Source organism: Elephas maximus, chromosome 23 (assembly GCF_024166365.1).
Source record: "Elephas maximus indicus isolate mEleMax1 chromosome 23, mEleMax1 primary haplotype, whole genome shotgun sequence".
Taxonomy (NCBI): Eukaryota; Metazoa; Chordata; class Mammalia; order Proboscidea; family Elephantidae; genus Elephas; species Elephas maximus.
This window is the reverse complement of record NC_064841.1, coordinates 31,665,014-31,690,213: the sequence shown is the minus strand read 5'-3', so window position 1 is coordinate 31,690,213 and position 25,200 is coordinate 31,665,014. Positions and strand designations below refer to the sequence as shown.

The following is a 25,200-nucleotide window of genomic DNA, read 5'->3' as shown; positions in this document are numbered from 1 at the left end:
CTTTATTAGCACTATCATATTTTAATTTTTTTTTCATAATTACACTAAGAAAGAGATATTAGTATCTTAATCTTTATAGACAGGTAAACTGACCCTCAGAAAGGTAACATGTCTCAACACAGCAAACAGATGGCTGTGTTGTACTTAAAATCCAGACCATTCTGACTCCATTGCTCCCTATATGCACCGAGGGCACTCGGTAACAGAATACTAAGTTAGTCATTCGAACATTTCAACTAAGATTATGAAGCTAGCCAGTGATGTAGGAAACATGGATTAGAGAAATTAGGACTCATAATTTTCATCCTAGCCCTTGGTCAATTCTTTCTTTTTTGTTAGTTTTTTTGGTCAATTCTTTCTTGACTCAAAATTGAATAGACATACATTCATGCATGCACAAAAAATAGCTTCCTTTAAAATTTTGTCTACAAGTCCACTTTAATTATCACAATACTTATCAAGGTAATTTAGCAAAAATTGTCAGACCTGTAAGGCTGCTCTCCTGTGTGGGTTCTCAAGTGCCGTGTTAGGTTTGCAGATCTTGGAAAAATCTTGCCACAGTATCTGTTAGGAAGAGATGTTTATAAGAGAAAGTCAGCACAGTTGACTTTATTTCACTCGAGCCGCATAAGAAGCCAGATGCTTATTCCTGGTTTAATTAATCTTGCCTGGGACTCACATGTCTTTGGTATTTAAAATGTGCAACAAAGCCATTCTACGGATATAAATAACTCTACAAATAAAGCCTGCCTTATGAGATCTGGTTGAATTTGCACAAGCATAAGCAGGCAATTTATGAAAACAGACTTCAGTTTGATGACCCCCATACTCTTTTAGCAACTTTGTATCTTTACATTCAAAAAACCAAACCAGACAAGGGGATAAAAAAATGACAGAGTTTGTGATTCTGGGTTGATGTAAACAGATTTCAAATGTTTCAACGCATTTTACCTGTCAGCCACAGTGACAGCTCTCTGTACATTGAATGGTATCAGATCAGACAAGATTCTGAGACCTCATCCATCAAGGTACATTCCCATAAAAGCTTTTCTGGGAAGAAAGTGACACATTTTCCAAACAGCAGATAACCTGATATGCCTGAGTCAGATGCCGTAGATTTCGGAAGACAATTCAGAAATTATAATCACAATTTGTGGGGGAGGGGGAAAAAAAAAAAGAAACCAAAAGAAAAAACAAGCTTACTGCACTACTGATGAGTAACAAGATACTTATTAACTAGCTTTCTCTACCCATCGACCTTATTCATCCTTCATTTACTGGCCTTATTCTTTAATGCCACGTCAATTAATAAACATATTCTTAAGGACAATAGTATTATATCTTTGGATGAAAATAATTAACTGTGAAAACAAATTCAGAAATATCAAAGTGATGGGAAACTGAGACAAGTAGATAGTATCTGGACAGTTTCCAACCTCATTTATCAAAACCGAATGGCCTGTGTTAAAATTCTCATTTAATAATTTTTTAAAACCACTATTTTTCTATCTCACTAAATAAAGAGCACTTTGAAGTGCCTGGCTCTATCACGGTCGCTATTAATCATCTAATCAAGAATAATTTCCAAAACAAACAGTAGGGCCTTTTGAAATCGGAGGGGAGATTTTCGTAAAGCCAGCCATAATTAACTTTGTAGTTACCTGCAAGTATAGCGTTCTTTTCCCTTGCGCAGGAGGTTCTCTGGCAGGGCGTTGGGAGGCGCTCTGAAGTTGAACATGGAAGGGACTGACTGTAGAAGCTCACTTGCTTCAGGTTTCAAGGCACTGAAGCTCTCTAGCTTCTCCGCCATGTTTTCAATAGCCGACATCTAAAAGGCAAAAGCACGAGGCCATGAACGGTCTGACATCTTCTCCTTCATAATGAGATCTGGCAAACCAATAACATCATTAAAACGGAACCATGGAATCTGCTAAATGCAATGGGTTGTAGTGTCCCAACATTAAACAAATGACCAGAGAATTGATTCCTTTTGGAAACAACAAAGATAGTAGTAAGCTTATAAAATGCTCGGTAAACTTTTCCATAAAACCTTGGTTAGACCATTTTATAATAATTTAATATACAAGTGAGCAGTGAAATACAGAAGATGATAAAGCCAAATTAAATGTTCACTAAACATCATTATGCTGTTATGGGCTTCAACTATAAACTACAAATTATGGAGAAAAGTCCCAGGAACCATGGAGTCACATGGGAAGAACTCACAGCATGAAAGAACATCAGGCATTCCAAAGTTATAGCTTAAGCCAAATATGTGTAACCCAGAAAGAGAAAAATTAAATCTCTAAGAGGCATATTGCCTAAGTCTGTTAAATTAATATCTGGATATACCAGATTTTCAAATGGGCTCATAAACAAAGAATTCTGATGAAATATTAATTTGTTCTGGACAAAGAATGAGTTGTAATGACAACTCATTACAACCTATATTATTATAACCTCAGAAATATAACTTGGCATATGTTATAAGAAAAAGAGAGCAGTTAGTGTAACTATACTCTTAGAGAAATATTCTTGAAGAAAAACTATCTTGCCTAATTCTTCCCTTCTACCAACTTAATTTACTTTGCTTATAATCTTCAAGGTTTTGTCCACCTGCACACATATTTAAGAGTGTGACAATCAAAGAGTGTCATTTACTTTTAAAAGTTAACTTGCTCCTTAATGCCACAATTAAGAGCGATTCTTCCATTTCCTCTGACCCTCTCAAAATGTTAAGTTTCCTCAGGGCTCACATTTTATTAGGGAGCTGCTTGCTACTGAATTTTTAAGTTGAAAAAGCAAACTTTCAGGCCATCTTGTTAAATTAACTCACCCATTACTTATTTGGTTCTCAGGGCACTATGCCACTGGAGAGAGCTCAAAAAGCTATTTAAAAGGTGTTTGCACTCTATATGCACTTTGTATGTTTCTCAATGAGCTGGTGTGGTAGACCAGAAAACCCCACAGAAGGAAGAAATAAGACAGTAAAAAGTGCAAATTCAGGCAACTGGTCAAACCCAACAGGCTAACTCTTGCTGATGAGACAACAGGACAGAAATACGGGCCTAGTTTACAGAGCTCAAGGTATAAAGTGAACAACAAAATTTCCTACTTAAAAGAAAAATTAAGAAAATATATTCTGCAGACACACAGATGGACAGAATACACTGACTTCTGAAACTCTTAACAGAGTGGTTTAAATATGATCCTCTTCTTACAAGGGGAACATTGTATGCTTGATTTCTTCAAATGACTATTCATGTTCTAGTTAGCTCTCTTTCTTTTCCCTTTAGCCTATAGCCTGCCCTCTCATTTCATGCCCGGACTCCTAATGCTAGCTACAAATTGCCATGTACAGGGTACCACTGCCAATTTGCCAAATGTCTTTCATCAAACATGGTGCAAAAAAAACCTCAGAGGAAAGTCAAGATACATTTACTTGTCAGACGACAAATGTGAGCGCATTGGGAGGCAGTAGGGGCTATAAGCTCAGGGGTTTGATTCATAATCACTCAGCTGCTAAAACATTCTCCACAGATGCAAGTGGACAGCACATTTGTCACTATGAAGGGTTTTGACATATACTGATCACAGGGCAGAGAAACGGAGTGATGAGGCTGCCCGAAGAGGGTGGAGGAAACTCTGCCTCTGCCGAGTATGGTCATTATCCCCCTCCAGCCAGAGCACTTGCATTTTTTTATTTCTTTGGATTTTATTTATTAAAAATCAATCTGAAAATATTTTATGATGCTATTTGATTTGCATTTATTCCTTTTAATTGTTCCTGGCAGAAAATCATTTTGATAGTCCATCCATCGCAGAATAAATTGTTTGAGTGAAAAATGACCCCTGGCCTTTCAACTGATTAGCAGTAACAAGCAAGGGTGAGGGTCACAGTTGCATGTATTTATTGGGAAGAATAGTAAGTGCATGGGTGATGATTATAAATGTTTTATTTATGTACATTTAATATTTGAGTAAAGTTTCATTATCTAGTGGTTTTAAATCATTTGAGCAACCGCCCTGCTGACACACACAGATTCCTGTGGCAATACATCTTATAGAAACACTTTTCCTTTTATATGGAAAATAGCTTACTCATGACTATTATTATTCTCAGCTTTCATCTCTAGCACGTATAAACTACAAGTCCTTCAAGTTATTTAAGAGCAATTGGCTGTTGAGAAATGTGTCGTGCTTTAAGGGCTGCTAATAGCTCCTTTTGAAGAAAGATCACTGTGATTACTTTACCTCAAACTGTTTCGATTTGGGAAAACCATTAAGAAACAAGAAAATATATTATAGGTTTGATGACTACATAATGACATTTTTAAAGATAATAGGAAGAAGAATAAGGGTTACCCAAATGCCTCTCTTATAAGTCACCCCCACCTTTGACTTCAGTGTCAAATGAAAAGGATTAAATTGGAGTGGGGAAAAGCAAGAGGAAAGTAAGCTGAAGGTCACTATCAACACCATACACACACATGCGCGTGCACACACACACCCCCTTTCTGTCCAGCTAGCAACCACTGATTTTTTGTAGCAATCACTGAAGCAGCATAAAAGCCATCACTGAATCTTTCCTTTCAGCTTCATAAGATTTGCTCTCATAGCACTTTGCCTCAGCTGAAAAGAACATGTTTCCCCATTGGGGGACACAGCAGTGACTTAGATACCTGCCAGTTGGGGAAGCTTAGCAATGCTGGGACCCACATCCGCCCTGTCTTGGATTAAGGTCTTGAATTAAGATGATCTTTCTCTTGCTATCTGGTCTGACTCATATGCTGTTCCTCCAGAGGTAATATACATTTTACAAAAGAAGCAGTAAGTTTTGATGCTCATTTTGAAGCCTGACTTGGTGTTTTAAAAAAACAAGAAAAATTGGGATAAAGGCAACAGGATCTAGCTATATATTGTTTTTTCCACTGAATGAGAAGGGCTATGTATACTACTATGAATCAGAAACTTAAAGAAGAAATTTGCTGAGAATGGGAAAAAAAGGGGGAAAAAAGTTAGATCATATATTTTAGAAATACTGCCTTGTGACCCATTAATGTCATAGGCTAATCTCAGATCAGTAAATGACAGTTTTCTTCTATGGAACAGTAATTTTTATTTTGATATATAATTGTTGTTGATGGTATCTGCAGCCAGATGTCTGGAAGAGGAAGTTGTTTCGCCCCCTTCCAGTCCCAGAGAGCCTATTAACTTTATACTGACGCAAACTAATATTTAGACATAATTCCCTTGCTCCTACCAAAAAATGTAGCTATCTCTCTAGTCAAATAAAGTAAGTTTTTAAAAAACATTTCAGCAGGCAAGATATCATCAACTGGGTCCTAAGCATTTAGATTAACATTTATTATCTGCCAGGCAATAACTGATGACACAAAGAAGTTTCACATTAAAACTATTAAAGTGACAACTTGATTATATGAAATGATATGTCCAACAGCACTATGAATTATGCAACCTAATGTTTCACAAATTAGATTATGCTTGCTTTTATCATAAAATAACTAACCTTTCATAAATAACTTATGATGGGAAAATTTGTAGATCGACTAGTTTTCTATATTTATTCACTTGATAATCTTGAGAAATCTCAAAAATCATGGTCATTTGGGGGAGAGGTAAATATTCATATTTTATGGTTATCTCATCCCATGCATCACATTCATCAATCATGATTATGAAATGACTTAGAGTTTCTTTCATTAAAAATTATAAATATATACTTTTAATATTTCCCGCTAGTATCTATGTTTTATAATAAAACCAATTGCCACTGAGTCGATTCCAGCTAATAGAGACCCTAAATGACAGAGTAGAACTCCCCACAGGGTTTCGAAGGCTGCAATCTTCACAGGAGAAGATTACCTCATCTATCTCCCAGAGAGCGACTGGTAGGTTTCAAACCACCGTTTCAGTTAGTAGCCAAGTGCTTAACCACTGCACCACCAAGGCTCCTCATGTTTTATAATACAGATGTAAATTATAGCTCTAAGAAACCTGTGATTCAACGGAATGGGAGTATTTCCAAATCAAGGTACTGGCAGTTGCTACACCTCTGTATTATAAGGAAAGAGAATCTAATTTAAAACCTGGATTGGTTTCGTAAATTGGTAGAACCACTGGTCATTTATGTAGAAGGGGTAAAACCTTAAGCTTGGAGCAGCTAACAACGTAGCTACTTTCAAGTAATAACGTCCTTAGACAGGATGAGTAGCATGATATTCAGGACAGACCCCTGCAAGGAAAGACAGAGGAGAAACACCGGAAACGTAGGCCAGGATAATCAAAGAATAACCCTATTTACTGCACAACTTTGCCTAATGTAGTCTGTCAGTCTGTCTCTCTCCTTAAATACTTCTTAAATAAATGAACCCAATCCTCAAAAATCTATCAGAACAAGAAAAAACACAATACATCACATACTGTATACAAAAAAAAAAAAAAAAAAACCCAAAGGAATACAATGGAAGAATTCCTGGCAGAGAAAAGCTAACATTAGATAGAGGAAGTAGGCAAATGCTAAAGTGCTCCATCCTACAACCTATAATAATTTATGTATAATTGTCATGTGGCTTTAAAAGAACAGCTGAACTATATCCCAAAGTTTTGTCCATCTCTCAGAAATCAGCATAATTTTTAATGAAAAAGAGAGTGAAGAGAAAAGCATGTATACCTAGAAGAAATTCTGTAATGTATGCTATTTCCGTTGACCCAAGCTTTATTTGGAGGTGAAAACTAAATAAACAGTACTCTTTGTATCCTGAATGTCTTCCCCAATAAAAAATAAAGCTGTCCCCAGTACCATTAACTGACAACTGACTGTATCTGGGAATAGTAACTGAAAGTGGAGGAAGTGGAGCCCAATGCTAAAAGATCCATTTACTGGTCGGATATGGATTTTTAAACATTTAACCTTGTTTCTTCAAATAGGCAGAACCACTTTCTGCCCTGGGATATATGGATATGGATTCCAATGTCAGTTTGTGTCTACACTTAAGTTCAGGTTTTATCCTTTAGAAGGCTTTATCAAAAGCATCTTTAACAGGCTGGTACAAGCTCCCCCAAATAATGGCTGTTTCCACTTAGTGACCCGTGTCAATACCTCTTTTAACAACATGCTCCCAGGTACCCAGAAAGAGTTCCAGATCAAGGTATAATTATGTGGAATAGGTCAGATTTATAGAATAAACTTCTTTCTGTAAACAATTTGTAGCACACTAAATGCCCAGTTATAAATGGAAGTACTAAGCAGCTTGACAAAGTTGGAAAACTATCTGCTGAAGCCATATCCCTTAGTGGAGAGGGGCTCAGGATTCTTCGTGTCTGTAGAGCAATTTAAAGTGTAAGCTGTTTTCTTTTTAATGCTATATCACTTCAGTCAAAAATATAGGTAGGAAACTTACCCAAGCTTTCTGATCAGGCAGTTGGAACTGGGAGCAAAATTGAAACAAAAACAAAAAATTACTTCTGTGTTGGTATCTTTATTGCAATCTATTCTCTGAGAAATTAGCATTTGTACTAACTTTGTAATTTTTATCGTGTAACTATACCTTGACTAAAAGCTTTGGGGATGAAAATTAAATATTTTTATAACACTGCTGAGTTTCCCCTACTTATCTAAATTAAATTTTAGAATCATAGTTATCAACCAGAATGTTCTTTTATCTAAGAAAGCTTAACACTATGTACTACCAAAATTTATATAGCAAAAGAGATGCTTCTTTTTTATTTGGTAATATTCACAGCAAAAGAACATTTCTAAATTTTATATCAGAAACTAAAAATTAAGTCGTTTTCTTTAATTTCTCACACAAAAAAATCTCTTGTATTTTTTATAGTGTTAATAACAAAGAAATGAAAACATTTATTCAAAATGAAAATTGTTGAGTAACACAAAGATATTGTACCTGGAAATACACTGCTTGACCTCTATAATACTATGGGGCTCAAACCATCATCGGTGAGAACACCAATGACATTAATTGAAATACCTAAGAAGGTCTAGTATTTATGCCAAGATTCACTGGGAGAAACTTCAGTGGGCCATAAGCTTTCTCAGGAATCACAAAGGTTATACCTTGAAACATGTCATTTTGCTTTTCTAAGTTCTGATATTTTTCATAAAAAAGATGCATAGCTTTTAAAAGATGAGAGCTTTTTCACAGAATAAATCTAACAATAAGAACTATTTGTTGAAAGTTAAACAGAGATGAATGGGAAAAACACAAATGATTTTCACATCAATACATAAGTGATAACTTGGGAAAAGACTGTGACTTAAATCTAATTCCTTGGATTGTAGTAACAGGATACCCCAACACATGAAAAGAAAGAAGATGTAAATAAAAGAATAAAGGACTGAAATATAAGTAAAAGAGAGTCTTTATTGCAGATGTATACAATGTCAGACATTTGAAAATAAAATGTACAAATAGCCAAATATGTTTGGTTATATATATTAAATATTATACCCTGGTGGTGTAGTGGTTAAGAGCTAAGGCAGCTAATCAAAAGGTAGGCAGTTTGAATCCACCAGGTGTTCCCTGGAAACCGTATGGGGCAGTTCTACTCTGTCCTATACAGTCACTAAGAGTCGGAATCAACTCAACGGCAACGGGTGGTTTGTTTGTTTTTAAAATATATATATAAAATTTCATATATATTAAAAGTATAGGAAAATCAAACCAAGGATTAATAGCCAATTTTACACTAAGTGTAATTACCAAATTATTTCTACGAAAGTTCAAATGAGCTATCAGTCTGAATGCAAAGTGCCTAAAATAGAAATCAATGAAATGGACAGTCTGGAGATCACACACTAATACCAGTCCCTCTATCTCACTTACATGTGGGTGTCATCTCCTTTTCAAAGTTATAATCTAAACTAAAACACCACAAATACTTTTAAACCACAGATCCAAGGAGAGTCTTGATGATGCTTATTTCTCCCTTAGAGTAAACTAACTTATTTATAAGAGGAAAATAGGAGGTTAAATTGTCCTCAGGTAGCGTGACAGAGAAAATATACTACTTCAAGAACTGAACTAAGGAATTTAAGTTTTAAGAATGAGAAAAATCCACATTTACCTTTTAATTTTGATGGATATGTTCTTGTATCTTTTAAGTATTTTTGAAAAGAATTTTAATGATACATATTATCCTTTCAAATGCCCTATAACCTTTCAGTAAAATTCAGTAAGTATTTATTGAGGTGTCTGCCTATCATTGGCCAAGGTTTCTGGACTGTGGAGGGATGTGCTAGGTAGAATACAAAGATACGCAAGAACTATAAAATCATGTTTGCCCAAGGAATACCACCACTGACCATTTATATATCTATTTATAGGTTTCCCTAATGCATTAAAAATATATAATCTCCTTTTTTATTATAACGATAATTTCCAACAATAGATAGGGCATCTATCATTCCTACTTTTAGGATCAAGATACAGAAGCCCAGAGCAATCATGAGGTTTGCTTCAATTTTCTTTAAATGGAAAATAATGATGAATGGTCTTATCGAAATACTTATATAGCTATGAAATCATGGCAAACCCTGGGAAGCAGAGGTAAGTCCTTCCGTTTTGGCTTCTTGCTCTGTGTCACGCTTACTGCTGCCCAGTGATTTGGTGCCAAGGACACATTTTTCCAAATACTCCCAGATACACAGTATAGCTGCCAAAGAAACTGGACTTTGGACAAGGGAAGAGATTATTTTTCTGAGATTCCTTTATATTCAAAATGTAATGCTTCTACATCCATTAACAAACAATGAGAGGTTTTCCTCATTTAGGTCCCCCTACTTGCCAAGTACAGGGCTAAACACGTAGGGCAGAAGCAGTGATCCTTACAACTACACTTTTTAAGGTGGATCTTGAGGCAAAGGTCGAATTGACAGAAAATCCCAGAAAGAATAAATAAATTCTGTTGTAATTTTGAGCATTTGAGGCAGATTTTCTGAAAGAGACTGATTGGTCAAAAGACATGATGAAAATGGAGGATGACCCCAATTTCTCCCCAGCAACGGTCTTTATGCCACTGGTATCCCAATGATATATAGCCCTTACACACTAAGACAGCCATGATGCTTATAAAAACAGTACAATATTTCCACAAACCAAAAAAAAAACCAAACCGGTTGCCATCGAGTGGATTCCCACTCATAGTGACTCTACAGGACAGAGAACTGCCCCATAGGGTTTCCAAGGAGCACCTGGTGGATTCCAACTGCCGACCTTTTGGTTAGCAGCCCTAGCACCAAAAAACTGCCGTCAAGTCAATTCCGACTCATAGCGACCCTATAGGACAGAGTAGAACTGCCCCATATAGTTTCCAAGGAGCGCCTGGTAGATCTGAACCGCAGACCTCTTGGTTGGCAGTCATAGCACTTAACCGCTAAGCCACCAGGGTTTCCAAGCTGTAGCTACAGCAGTTGGTAAACAGCCTCTGGCTTAAGAACACTGAATTCCCCCCTACTGCCCATGGTCCCCTCTGCAAAGATCCCCATTGAGTCCCATCATCCAGCAACTAAAACGCTAACAATTGGCACAGTAAGGGCCTGCAGAATCCTGCTCCAGCATGGCAGGAGTCCATTCCAACTGGTCGGCACTCATGGTATGTTGTTAGTCGCTCCGACTCAGTGATCTTATACACACAGAACAAAATGTTGCCCTGCCCTGCGCCATCATCGTGATCATTACTATGTTTGCGTCTGTTTGAGTCCATTGTTGTGGAGTCGATTCCTACTCATAGTGTCCCTGTGGGACAGAACAGAACTGCCCCATAGGGTTTCCAAGGCTGTAAATCTTTAGGGAAGCAGACCGCCACATCTTTCTCTCTTGGAGCAGCTGGTGGGTTTGAACCACTAATGTTTCGGTTAGCAGCCAAGCTCTCTAACCACTAGGCAAAAAGGGCTCCTTATTCATGACATACCAGGTGTTAAATAATTTGATTATCACACTGCGTCCTGCTCTAATACCTATAGGCAACTCCTTCCACCAAGCCCCGCTATTCCCATAGGAAGGAAACACACTCTCCTGCTGTACCCACAGGCATGTTTGCAAAGATCTGAGCAAAGGACTGCTGCGTTACAGACACTGAACACGAGCCTCATCTTTTGAGATCTTTCCATTAACCTGGGCGTATTAAAATACAGCATATTTTTCTCTCATATTATTTTACGAAAAAACATGAATATACTATATTTTGGAGCCCCTGGGTGGAACAAACCATTAGATGGTCAACTATTAGCCCAGTCAGAGGCACCTCTGAACCAGGCCTGATGATCCGTTTCCGAAAGATCACAGCCTTGAAAACCTACAGAGCATTTCTATTCTGTACATGGGGTCCCCATGAATCAGAATCCACTCAACGGTAATTACCAGCAAAAAGAACATATTTATAATAGCTGCATGCACATAGAAGAGTTTTTGGTAGACGAAATTGCCCATCTTATGAACCAAATTTACCTTGATTATCTAGAAATCTATGAAGATCAGTGTAGATGGAGACCTTACATCCCAACTTGCTCATTTTGCAGATAAAGAAAACTAAGAGCCAGGTAGGCCAAGTTGATCAAAGACACTGAATACTAGTCTTTCTGTCTATTTTTCCCCCATTATACCGTAGACCCATATCACTTACTTTTACGATTATCATAACATAAAAACTAATTATTCTAATTAAATGTGTATAAATAGTATATCCTTATAAGCACTTAGTTGTAATTAGAAACGAAGGTATCAAAAGACATGGACTTTTTACGCAGTATCTGTCACAAAAGGCACGTTATGTTCAGGTTTTTCGAGAGCAATTTAGGTCCGTCTAGACAATATTTTTTTTTTTTTAGACAATATAAGTACCTGATAGTTATTTACTGTTTTAGAACTTGTTTTTTCTCATAAAGTAATTATAGAAAAAATATCCTCCCTCAGCGTACTATATAAAATTAATACTAACTAGAATATTTTCAAAACCATTAATACTAAATCATATATTTTCTTAAAATAGGTATATAATGTCAATAGGAGAATTTTTGAGTAATGATAGATTTCTTAAGCTAACTCAGAAAACAGTGTGTTTCAGGTCTCATATACCCTGTTCCTCAGGACCTTGGGAGGAAAGGTACTTGAGAAAGTGCAGAAGAGAAAACAAAGGGGGAGGTGGGGAAGAATCATATCCCAAGATGATTTAATTACCTTATAACCTTCTATGAGACAATTTACTTAAAGTGGAACAGCACTTTTAATTTGAACATATTGCGACAAAACAAATTAGTTTACTCTATTTTCAAACATTTTCACGGAAGTTTTGCTTCTTGTCTGTCAAGGCCAGGGTTTGCATCTTTTAAAATATAAGCTAAAAAACCAGATTCAAAACATTTATATACTTTTTCTTCCGATACAGTTCTCCAAAGGATGATTGATACATACATCGACTAAAAAAAAAAGAAAAAAAACAACCAAATGTGTAAGATGCAGAGAGGAACCAATGAGATAACACTGCATTGTATTTTTCTTGCAACGAGAAACTGTACCTGTTGTGATAAATGGACACAGCTTCTTTCAGCAAATAGGTCTGTGGATTGTGATGAATTCTTGTGCAATTACACAGAGCTTAGCTGGAATGCCCAGTGATCTCTAGATAAATTCCTTCACCCTCTATGGTAAACTTGTCAGGTAGACTCATTTCCTGTTTTTAACTAAGCACTAAAAGAACACGACCTTCATGAGTTTAGGACGAGTCACAGTGCAATCCATTTCTTAGTATCGGCAATATTTAAACACAGAAGACAACTTCAACAATCATTTACTTAACTGAATTTTTATTAATCATAAACTGCATTGTGACTCAATAAGCAGTTATTAGCAGGCAATAATTTAACACCAAAACCATGTTATTTTTACATGTATATTAATTACTTTTTCTTTAAAGAGCTTGGGTTTTAATTCTGCTAGAATTTCCTGTGTTCTTCCACATCAGCGTCATAGGAAATCCTAATGTTCTCAAGATTTCTTTCATTTTGTTGCACCTGCTTTTCAGGATCAACAAGTTAGTTTACAAGCTTGAAGCCTCAAATTCAAAATACTTACTTGTGGGTGAAACAAGAATCCTGGAGAAGGTCTCAAGTATTTCTCTTTTAAAGCTTCAAGTGGGTCAGTTAGCTTTCTTTTCTCTACTCTGAAAGGTTAAAATTAGATTTGCTGGAGATGAGTCAGTCTCATATATCAATCACGACATAATTACTGACATTGAAAACAGCTAACAATAAAGCAAATGGTAGGTTTCTGGGAAACACACCAATAAAAATATAAAGACATCCGTTCAGGTCTTGAAGAATACACAAGAAGTATCAACTACTTCTTGGTACTCAAAGAGAGAAGGTTCTGTTTATAATGGAAAAATACTACTTAATGACTAGTAATAATATTGAGGAAATGTGAAAAATGAGGAGTCACTAAATTGGAGGCATTTGTGACAAATTAGGTACCTTTCCATTTCAAATGTAGACAAGAATTGTTGGTAGTACAGGAATCATGAGGGCAGGGTGAGTTCTGAAAAATAAAGCCATTCCCTACCAACAACATGTTCTCCCATTACTCATTATATTTCTTCTATATTTGCCAATGAGAGCAGGGGGATTTCCAAGCATACTTTATGCCCTGCTAGCCACACTTTGAGATGTAAGTTTCTTCCTTTAGAAGCCACTGCTGAAAAACAGGACAGTTGAAGAGGATGAGGAACTTCTGAAGATAGGAAGAGAGGTATAAAACTTTAAGTTCCTTCTTCTGCTTTAGAAATGTTTGTCATTCTATTTTCTTAAGCACTTGGAAAATGACATCGTGGGTTGAATTTAGGAAGTTTCTTTTACCATGTATTTAAAAACTGTTTAATAAGTACATTTTGAAAATAGAGTCGAAACAAATAAAAACAGCTATCATTTCTTGAAACTTTTATCTGCAGTGTATTTTGTATATACTGTTTCACTTATTGAAGTGGATGATATTATCCATCCATTTTATAGATTAAAAAAAAAAGTCTATAAAGTGGAAAAGCTGAGATTTAAACTCAGGTCTGGCTCCAAAACTTAGGTAAAATGGCAGGCACGGGACCTTAACTGAGACTGAAACACCAGAGAGAAGATGGAGACCAGAGTAAGCGAGCAAAAGATTGGGAGGTGCCAGGGATGAATGCAACGGGAAGTGGAAGCCCAGTGCCATTGGGAGGGACTAAGAAAGAACGCCTGGGAAATTATTTTGACAAAGGACTGAAATATCTCATTGAATTGGAAACACAACCTTACCGCCAATGTGTAACAGATAATCTACATACAAAACATGTTTTTTCCTTCTCTAGCGATGGCACTGCCACAGAACTTAAGAAACAGTCAATGAAAAAAAAAAAAAAGAAGTGCCCAAACGTGGTACCGATGGCTGAGACATTTTTGCATTGTCCCTTTTTATTGCCTCTGTCATATTTAAATGGGGTAATTCTTCACATACTGGCGATGTTTCTTTGTTAATGCACTGTAGATGACACAGTGAGAAGTAAAGTCTTAATTGAAAAAACTTGTAGCCTGTGTACCTATTAAGTAATAGGAACTTATAGGAACTCAATATATGACTGAATTAAAGAATAGCAGAAAATTATCTCTGTTACAAAAGAGAATCAGGCAAAATATACAAATATTCCCATCTTAAATATGTCCAATAAAAAGTCATTCACACATCCCATTAATTCTTGACGGTGTTCAAGGACTGTGAAAGTAAACATGAAATACTTGGTAATAATTAAAATATGTAACAAATTATTGTTATTTATACCATCTGAAGAAAACACTATCATTCTCAATGGTCAAATGAGTATTACAGAATACTGCTTATGAGGCTTTTTATTACAAAATGTAAGTTTCGTCCAAAGAATTTTTGGATGCATCAAAGGAAACTGGATAATGAATGTTAAATTCCCTCATTAAACGGAGACATGTTTTTTAAGCTGACCATTCACATTATGCACAAAACATTTTTGTGGTTAATATTTCATTTACTTAGAGATTTATTTAGAAACAGAATGTGACGAGTACTGATTAAGAATGTGTCGGTAGGTTAACAAAGATTTGACTCTTACTGTTATATGTCCCATCTTATTCAAAATACCCTGGCCCATTTAAGTACCCACACATATTTGCATTAATCCTTCAGGAGCCTCATTCTTCCACCACTTGACAACTTACTTTAAATACGGCTTTCCCATATTTTCCACTACAAAAAAAAAAAGTGTGTTTAAAAATAAATTTATCGTCAAGGGAAAAAAATCTGTGAACCTATTTCAAACCCCAAAATTCAAAGACATAAAAAAGTCTAAACCTATTGTGCCAACTTTCTGAAGAACAAAAAAAGAATTCACTAGATCAAACAAGTTCACTCTGTTTCATAATAATGATAAAAATAATTTGTTAAAAACCGTAACTTTATAGTATAAAAACTACCTTTCCTACAAATGTTCACAGTTAATCGTCTCTCTTCCACCCTTACCTGTAAATAGGGTCCATAAAGAAAGGAGTGGGTCTAGCATGCTGCAAGGAGCCATCTGATGCTGGTCTTGGTTCTACGTTGCTTCCTTTTTTTTCTCCAAACACATGGTTTTTTCGAGGCTCGCTCAGCTTCGTCCCACTGGCTCTACTCCTACTGCCCATGCTTAGATCCAGGGGCTGGTCTTGGCTTGTGGCAGGCGTTGCTGGAGGCTTGGAGGGCACTGGAGTCAAGGGCTTCTCATCCTTTCTCTTAGTAGTGAGATCAAAGGGAGACTCAGAGCTTCCCTTCTGCAGTTTCTTTACTTCACTTGGTGATTGGGGTTCCATTTTCAAAGGTAATGATCTCAAGTCTCTATCAGGAAATGGGTACATTGATTGAGAGAATGCTGGAAAAAATGGGAGGGGAAACATGGAAGGGTAAGGTAAAGCTCCAACTTTTTTGTCTTGCAGCCCCACCAGTCCTGTTGAACCAAAGTATTTTTCAGCAATAGAAGCAATAGCCTTTATAGAATCATTCACAGCTCCTGACACCGCAGTTTGCTCCTCTAAAGATGGTGAAAAAATGGAATGATTGCTGTATTCTTTCTTATTATTTATTGAAGCCAGATTCTGAAGAGGGCTTACTTTGTCTTTGAACATTTTACCATTTTCTTTAAATTTCTCTTTATCACTTTCAATGTCACTTTCCAGATCAGAGCCCGAGGTTGTTTCCAGGTCACTGCCACTTGGCGTACTGACATCATCAAGGTCACTACTCTCTGACTGGTCACTGATTTTCTCAAGGGGCCTCTCTTCAGAGGACCTCTCGGGCTGGAGCTCCACTGGCTTATTGTCCCCTACAGGTGGGTGTTTAGATAGTGCCTTCAAAATATCCTGTGTAGCTGGCAGTATCTGAGGATGTGTCATGAGGGGACTTTGACTTTTGTTTGTCTGTTCAGTACTTGATAGTCCTTTAACAGGAGAACTAGCAGGTATCAAAGGAGGCCTGTGGTACAAGCCGGAAGGAAACAGACCAGGGAAGCTAAAAGAAAATCCAGGAGCTGTTGGAAAGGTAAGACCAGCAGGATGCCTATTGGCACCAAAATAGTCAGCAAGGCCCGGGTTGGCATGACTCATATTAACCATGGACGTTTTATCCATAGCTGGGGTTCCAGGAAGTGAAATGCCTTGGCCAAAAAATCCACCTGCCGCAAAATGGTTCTTGCCCTCACAAAACCTCCTGTGTTTATTTAAGGAAGACGTAGTGCTGAACATTTGTCCACAGTCTTTGCACTTGATTTGGGTTCTGCAATCAGCATGCATGCGCTTATGACGACAAAGGTTTGAAAACTGAGTATAGGATTTATGGCAGACCTCACCTGTGTGCAAACAACAAAAAAGAATCTCAGGCTTTATGGCAATTGCTTCTGAATTTAGCAAGTATCACAATTGGTTTACCCAAAATTTCAATCAGGAAGCCAGAAAAAGATGTTGGAGGCACTAATCGGGGTGCTCCAAACACAGAAAATCCCATTTCACTAGATTCCAAAGCAAGGCATCCAACCTGACAAATGTCTTGAGGCAGCACAGATATTTCATATCTATAAATAAATATTCTGTCATCCTGCTGCATAATATTTTGCATAGTATTTGTGTATTTAAATATTGACAGAAAAGTCAAATTCCAACATGCAATGATTCCCCACCCAAACACCACACTAACAAAATCTTAAAAATAAAAGTCTTAAAATGTGTTAAGCATAAAACATAACATTCTAAACTGTTTGAAGAACTCTAGGTTGTTGGCATCAAAAAAACAAAACGGCCTTTCCCTTGGCCAGAAGCTTCACCTTTATTCCTTCTCCCCTTGGGGAAAAAGCCTGGGACTGTTCTACCATTATTTAGTTTGTATTATATCATACACTCTCATCATTCACACATCAAAGCCACACAACAATGCACATTGTTTATTCTGAGACATTTTTAACAATCATTTTCATGATTTGAGAAAGACTGACATAATTTACAATGGCTCTATTTTAAGCCTGCAAAGGAAACTAAATTGAATGTAGCCCATCCTGCATTGCTGGTTCCCATGAACTATGATCACGTCCTCTGACTTCCCCTCACACCAGTGGTTGTGCTAACCTTCCTGCATTTATGAAACCCCTGTCCTTGGGAAACATGTCCACTTGTTGTCCTATCTTCCTCGTCCATCTCAGGGCTTGACTTCCATGTGTTATAGCCAACTATGGTGAGCAGGGGAGAGTACTTCGAATGCTCTAATCCAGAAAGAAGGACACAGCAGTGGATGCAGCTGTGAAATATTCCTCTTCACCAAGAATTTGGCAATATAGTATCTTCTTCCTCACATGTGTTTGAACATATTCAAGTCTATTTTAAGAGCAAACTCTATAGTCCTCGAGCGCTTCTTTCATAGTTAAGAATCTCTCACAGGATTCTCCCTGACTCAGTCCAGCAAGATCATCATATTCCCAGGCTCACATTTTGTTTGTATCTTAGCAGAGATGCGTCCACATTACGTGTGAGGTTACTTTAAAGCCCTGCACACATTTAATGAATACAGAAGCATGATCTGCCTTGTTGATAGTTGTTGAAACAAGTTAAGAAATGAAATTGAAGACAACATGCAACATTTATTGCTTTTATGTGATGACTGACTTTAAGGGAAGTGTTATTGAGCTCCTAAATCCAAGCAATAATTTTTTTTTTAATTCATGCAAAGAAGTTTTTATAGACTTCAGTCAAACGAAACTCACCTAGAGCATGGATTATCACATACATCTCCAAAACGGAAGTACTGCTAAAGATTAAAATGTACTGCTACAGGCATTAATGGGCTTGGTAATAATAAAGGAACCTTCAAATGTGGGATGGCTCATGACCGTGTATGGGGCTATAGCGTGTTTTAATGGGAAGAGAAAATGTGGATGATTTTTTTTTCTCAAATTATTCTACTAGAATATACTGAGCAGAGTCTGCTTTAAAAGTATGTATTATTCAATCATACATCATAAATGTACATGCTACTTATACACTTTGATACAATAATTAAGGCTGCATGATGGAAAGAGTCGAAACAACACTTTCACATGGTATACTCATCCTATTCAGCTATGAGCAATAACAAGAAATAGTAAATAAAATGTTGGAATTAGAAAAATGCACTCATGAAGAAAGCAACACCTCTCCTCTATCTGGGCATTCAATGGAGTTGAGATAATGGCTTGACCGGTACTGAAACAAGAGAGTAAGTTTCTTGAAAGGCCTATGATTTTTTTTTTTGCTAAGAAGTGCTACTTTCTACACTTCTTTCTGTGCAACTACTCTTAAAATTTTATAACTGGATGGATTTAAGAAAATTAGTATCTGGTCTACCCTGGAATAACAGAAGGTGCACTTGACCTCCCCAGCTGCACACTACTGTTACACGGCTGAGCAGCATCAGTGTCTGGCCTCGAGAACACAGAATCTGGGATGTTCCCTTAGGCACTGAAGGCCTGGCCTCCCACAAACCACAAGGCCTCCAGGTAAATGGGTTCAATTGATGTTGAAGGCTATATTCTCCAGTAATTTTCTCAGTAATAAGGAATTAGCCAGCAGTTAAAGTTGCATTTTTCTCTACTTATTAAACAAATAAAGAGGTTATTTTGAATATAGTCAGTCTATTAGAGCATGTGGTTTCTATTTGGGAAGGCTGGAGATTTCTGTAAAGGCACTAAATAATTACCTTAGAGCTGGTGACTTTGGGCTCAAGCTTGGTGGTACACTGTAATAAGAGACAGTTGTCATAAACACACCAGTGGGGGTAAACCGTGGTGTGTGGCCTTCTGGTGAGAAACAGATATCAACTTGAGACGAGCCTCCTCTACTCCAAATTCCTCACACCAATGCCTGATCCTTAAATTCCTTTGTTCTGAAGTTACAAGGCTATTATTCATAATTACTCCATGGTTCTCTGTCAGATTTTATATTTGAAGAACGGCATCTGCTGTTTAAATTTACCAATAATTACTGAAATATATTCATGGGAAACAGTACACTCAGTCTGATTGGAAAGGGACACATTACAGCTTTGTAAAGTGGAACGTTTGATTTCAACACAAAATTTCAGTTCCCAGGATCTGAGATAACAGGAATCTATATTTTCTGACTTTTAATTTAAATAATAAAGCATTAAATAAATGATCAGAATTCACTGTGGTCTATTTCACTGTTTTTCTCACCAAAACATAATAAAATTATTAAAATTTATTTCTGAAAAATCAGGAATAAATGACCTATTTAACATTGTCTGCTTACAGCACTTCCAACTACATTTTTAGTGCATTACAGTCTATATTCAGGAATGCCTTTTTGAGACAAGAAGTCTAATAGCTTCTATTGTATACTTTATTTCCCGTGACTTCCAACAGCACTTCCCCAGGGAGACTAGAGCACCCTTTTGTTTATCTGCTAGTCCTCCTCACTCCACCCAGGGAACAGAAGAACATATGAGCAAACAGGACTCTAGTGTGAACTGGAAATGGAAAGAAAACCTCTCTTGGTGTTTGGAAGCACAAGAGAAGGCCGTGTCAAGGCAAAAAGGAGGAGGGTTAGTCTCTGGCACCTCTACACTGGCACTGAAGATGGTTTTTTCCATCAGGTTCTGTAGTAGTGTCTCTTCTACCTAATACAAACTATTAGGCATTTGTCAGAAAAACTGCTTTGCAAGGAGTTCCCAAGTCAGAGGTTTTGCCAACTACTGAGTATGCTTCAACGAATTCTGAGTGTATTTGGGTCCAAAATCAATCTTGAAGTCAGTATTAGTAGCATAACTCAATGAGTCATTGTGTTTATATGCCCAGCCGAGTAATGGATCAAAAGAAACCCAGAGTTGTTACCCAGATGTACTGAGAACGACTGATTTTCCTTAGGAAACGGTTTAGTACAATACATAATACAGGAGTAGGCGGGTGGAAGAAAAGGCAAATGAAGGTTGAGTTTTACTTTATTTGAACTGTGTTACTAGGGTGCTCTGTACAGGGACATTCTAAGTAGGTGGTCAGATTGGATGTCCCCTGAAAACATATTGGCTGTAACATATTACTTTAGTACAGTAGGTAAGAGAAGCGTGTCCAGTATCAAAGTGAAAATGTTCTGCTTTTCTAGTAATGGAGAACTACCAACCTGGAGCCTGTGATCAGTAACAATGGATAAACTAAAGAGCATTTTAGACCCCTCTCTCTCTCTCCACACACATACACTTACACACAAACACCCAGAGCCATAAGCCTACTTGCCAGGTGGGGTTCTTCCAGCTCTTTCTGATCCAGGACAGGTTTTTATCACTTCATCTTGTTTAGTGATATCTGCTATATGCCGTTTTACAAAGCCATGAACATTTACAGTGTGAGACAAATCTGGTTGTCTCTATTAAACCCTACGACCTGGGGAGGTTTCCCTTTCATTATTTAATGACTTTTCTTTTCTCTACCTGTTATTGATTTCATCTAAAAGAAAACACCCCAAGGATCATTAGACAAAACACCAGGGATCTGGTCATAAAAGATTTTCTTGTAATAGAAAATAAAATAGCTCTACTGGATTGGACCATAAATAGTGACCCGCTAATGGCCATGCATGGCCACTCTCCTGATCGCAGTGCCATTTTGAGGAGAGACAGATGCAGGAAAGAGGGCTGGAGTGTTAAAAACTTACAGATAAAGGGCTTCACACTGCTGTGGATGTGCTTGTGTTGTTTGAGGCCCGATGAAGTGGCAAAAGTTTTGCCACACTCCGGGCAAGCGTGGGCCCGGGCACCGACATGCTGAGAGCGGATGTGCCGCTGAAGGTTGCTAGGGTCCGTGAAAACCTGCTAGGAAATGAGTACTGATTAATCAAGAAACTTAACCCAAGTACACAAAAAGAAGATCAGAAATGACTCAAGAATGAATTGTGAGATTTTGTGTTTGTTTGTTTACTTGTTTTCCCCAAAGACCAAAGAAAGTCTTCTTTAGAAAGTGCAATGCTCCTCTGGGGCTGTTGTCGCCAACCAGTGGACCACGACTCGTGGCAACCTCATCTGCGCAGAGCAGAACTGCTCCACAGGGTTTTCAAGGCGATGAACTTTCAGAAGCAGATGGCCAGGCCTGTCTTCTGAGACACCTCTGAGTAGGTTTGAACTGCCAACCTTTCTGCTGTTTGAGCCACCTAGGGACTCTTCTTCTAAGGTTGTTGTTGTGTGCCTTCGAGTTGGTTCTGACTCATTGTGACCCTATAGAAGAGAGTACAACTTCCTCATAGGGTTTTCTAGGCTGTAATCTTTACAGGAGCAGATCTACAGGTCTTATCTCCCATGGAACAGCTGGTGGGTTCAAACCACTGACCTTTCGGTTAGTAGCCAAGCGCTTAACCATTGTGCCAAGGGGGCACCTCCCCTCTAGGGTTAAAAAAAAAAAAACCAAACCAAACCCATCGCCTTCAAGTTGATTCTGACTCATAGCGACCCTATAGGACAGAGAAGAACTGCCCCATAGGGTTTCCAAGGAGTGCCTGGTGGATTTGAACTGCCGACTTTTTGGTTGGCAGCCGTACCTCTTACCCACTATGCCATCAGGGTTTCCAGTAGGGTAGGATTTGTAAATTATTCAACTCTATAGCCTTGGTGGAGTGCCCTGGGTGGTACAAATGGTTAATGTGTTTGTCTACCTACAAAGAAAACGCTGGAGGTTCAAGACCTCCCAGAGCCTGGTGATCTGCTTCGGAAAATGAGCCATTGAAAATCATATGGAGCACAGTTCTACTCTGACACATATGAGGTCACCATGAGTCAGAATCAATTCAATGGCAAATGTTTATATTCTTAGCATGATGTCTCTATTGGTATCAGTGGAACAAAATAATGGCTGGCATTATTAGGCCATTAAAGGACTTTTTGGTCCCATTTAAAGTGATTAGAATTAAATAATAAAATTCTGGCCGCTCCAGTATTAAAACGTGTGTGTTACTTTCATCCTTTAAACAAAGACACATTATGTACAAGATGTGGGGGCTTTTACCTAAAGTGCTCCAATCTATTTTAAAGAGGTCTCCTAAGGAGTAAATTCTGACACTGTGTTTCAATACATTACCAGTAAGCTAAAATCACTCCTTTGGACAAAGATACGGGCATTGTACTGAAGGAATGGAAAAGCTGCCCACATACTGGGAATAAAAATGTCTCCAAAGATAACTTCAAATGTCAAAATTCCCATTGGCATGAGAAAAGGTACTCAAATGCTAACAGAGTCTTTTTTTTTTTTTTGGAAATAGAAAGCAACTTATTGACACCAGCACATTTTTTTTTCTTAATTGAGGAAGAGGAAAATAAAAACATGTGAATGACTGTACTGTATTCACAGTTATGGTCCCAGTGGACTGCTTTCATTCCACCCTTAGGTTCCTCAGCACTAGCCACTAAGGCAGAGGCTCTGCACTCTTTAATTAGAACCAAGTCATGACTTACGGTGGGGATAGCATGGAAAAATCTGCAAATTTAGGAGTCTCCCATTCTTTCTGAATAGGCATTCACACACTTTATGTGACTTACTCACACGCTGCTATTAAAAGAAATCAGTAATGTGCACTGGATAAAATTTACATTCTCCATAAAGTTATAAAACAACCCCACGCTGGCAAGTCAGTAGTGGAACCAGGAATTTACCAAGGATGTCTGACACCTAGTTCTGGAACTCACCATTAAGCCTTACTTCCTCCCTTACAAAAATAAAAGTATACCCACTAAGTGTTTTTATACACTGGACTAATGCCTTTTAGCATACAACACTCAGACTACTTTTCTCAAGATATTTATAGTCTCCCCTCTTAAGGCTTGTTTTTATATATTGCAGCAAGTGATGGATTAAGAGAAAGCAGGATGTCAGAGAGAGGGCACATAGCCTACAAATTCACTGTACCTTGGCACAGTTTTCACATTCATAGTGCTTTCCACTGTCATGTGACATCTGGTGGCGAATTAAATTGGACTTCCAGTTAAATGCCTTGGGACACTGATCACACTTGTATTCCCTCTCTTCAGTATGTGACAACATGTGTTTCTCCAGGCTGTTAAGAAAACAATTGATTCAATAAGCTGTGGTGACAAAGAACACATTCATAAACAGAATGTCATTTTATTACTAATCCAAATGGCAATTAAAGGAATAAGAAGGAAAAGGAGCTGAGGTGAGAAGGAGGAGAGAAAAGAAGCAGGCTTGCCACAGACAGAAGTACATTTTGTGTTTCCCAGACTGCGTCTCTACCAATACAGACAAGTGCCCCTATTAGAAAGTAGGTCTGATACAGCTAACAGGGATCATCGGCCAGCCTCAGGGCACAGCAAACAAGTTCTGGACTCAGTCCACAATTCTAACAGCAAGACATATTACTGATACCCACTTGGTTCAAATACAAACACTCAAACAGAAAAGGTTAAAAAAATGTTTAAGAACATGTAAACAGGCATTCTGTCTAATGTGGTTAACCTCTAAATTCAAAAAGGGACTTTTGTTTCTCTCCATGTCACCACATGGGAAAGTGAGCTGAATGCTAACTATTCAACAAGCAACTTCTCAATATGGCCCTAGGATGGATGGATGAATGAATAGATGGATGGACAGATGGACAAATGCATATATGTGTACACACACACATAATATATATATAAATATATACATATATAAAACATATATTCAATATATCTTATATATAGGTATATATATTGAAATGAAACCTGTGAATTAAGTATGAAAGAATGTATGTAGTATCTTAAGCGAACCAAAAACCAAACCAACCCGTTGCTGTGGATTCCAACTCACAGTGACCCTACAGGACAGAGTAGGACTGCCCCATAGGGTTTCCAAGGAGAGGCTGGTGGATTTAAACTGCAGACCTTTTGGTTAGCAGCCGAGCTCTTAACCAAAAGTACTACTAAAGCCTCTCAAAAGAAAAACATGGCTAGAAGATTCTCAAACACATAGTTTCTCTATGTGTTAAAGCTTAGAATGTTTTCCCTTCTCAAATGTTTTCCTCCTTTTTCTAAAAATTGAATAAGAAATCTGTATGAATGCAATGAAAAGGAAATTTTATAGATAATGGATTACTGTGCTATTCAGAAGATGTTTAAATACACACACACATACACACGCACAACACACTAAGACGCTATCCCCCTCTCAAGTAATGAGAATTCCTTGGATAAATAGATGATTTCAAATTTGAAGCAGGAAGTACGTGAACTGGGCCTTGACCACCTTGTTTTATCAAAAAGCATGAAAATTACAGACTGTGTCAAGAAAATTAGGGTGCTAAATTGAAGAGGCTCCCGCTGACAAAAGATGGAGCAATTTAAGCATCAGTTAGAATAATAAGTCTTTTAATCGTAACAATACTCAAAATCATGCAAACAGAACCTCACTGGCTACCGCTGGGAAATGCTGGGAACCCAAATCATTGTTCTGAAAACTGATACAGGGAAAAGCTCGTACACATGCCCAGCCTCTTCTATATGAACTCTGCCTCCAGGTAACCAAAGAGATGATGAGGAGAAGTTTTCTGTACAGAATTAACTCATAATGAATGTTCAAAGAACGACAGCATTAGAATGCAACCATTTTATAGCCCCTAAA

The 25,200-nt window shown here is 37.6% G+C and overlaps 1 protein-coding gene across 12 annotated transcripts in view; it reads right to left on the bottom strand.

The window, feature by feature from the left end:
* The window catches only part of MECOM (MDS1 and EVI1 complex locus), a 632,261-nt gene that overhangs the window by 17,161 nt on the left and 589,900 nt on the right, over positions 1 to 25,200 (bottom strand). For 7 of the 12 annotated variants that reach the window (XM_049867271.1, XM_049867268.1, XM_049867275.1 and 4 more), the window contains 7 exons: positions 23,491 to 23,638; positions 21,254 to 21,410; positions 15,555 to 16,911; positions 13,113 to 13,200; positions 7,425 to 7,451; positions 1,662 to 1,828; positions 487 to 564 (listed from right to left, as the gene is read on the bottom strand). In XM_049867271.1, coding sequence (XP_049723228.1) covers positions 487 to 564; positions 1,662 to 1,828; positions 7,425 to 7,451; positions 13,113 to 13,200; positions 15,555 to 16,911; positions 21,254 to 21,410; positions 23,491 to 23,638 — 2,022 coding nt within the window. The remainder of the gene's footprint in view (positions 1 to 486; positions 565 to 1,661; positions 1,829 to 7,424; positions 7,452 to 13,112; positions 13,201 to 15,554; positions 16,912 to 21,253; positions 21,411 to 23,490; positions 23,639 to 25,200) is intronic. The other 5 variants (XM_049867279.1, XM_049867269.1, XM_049867272.1 and 2 more) reach the window with 5 other exon arrangements.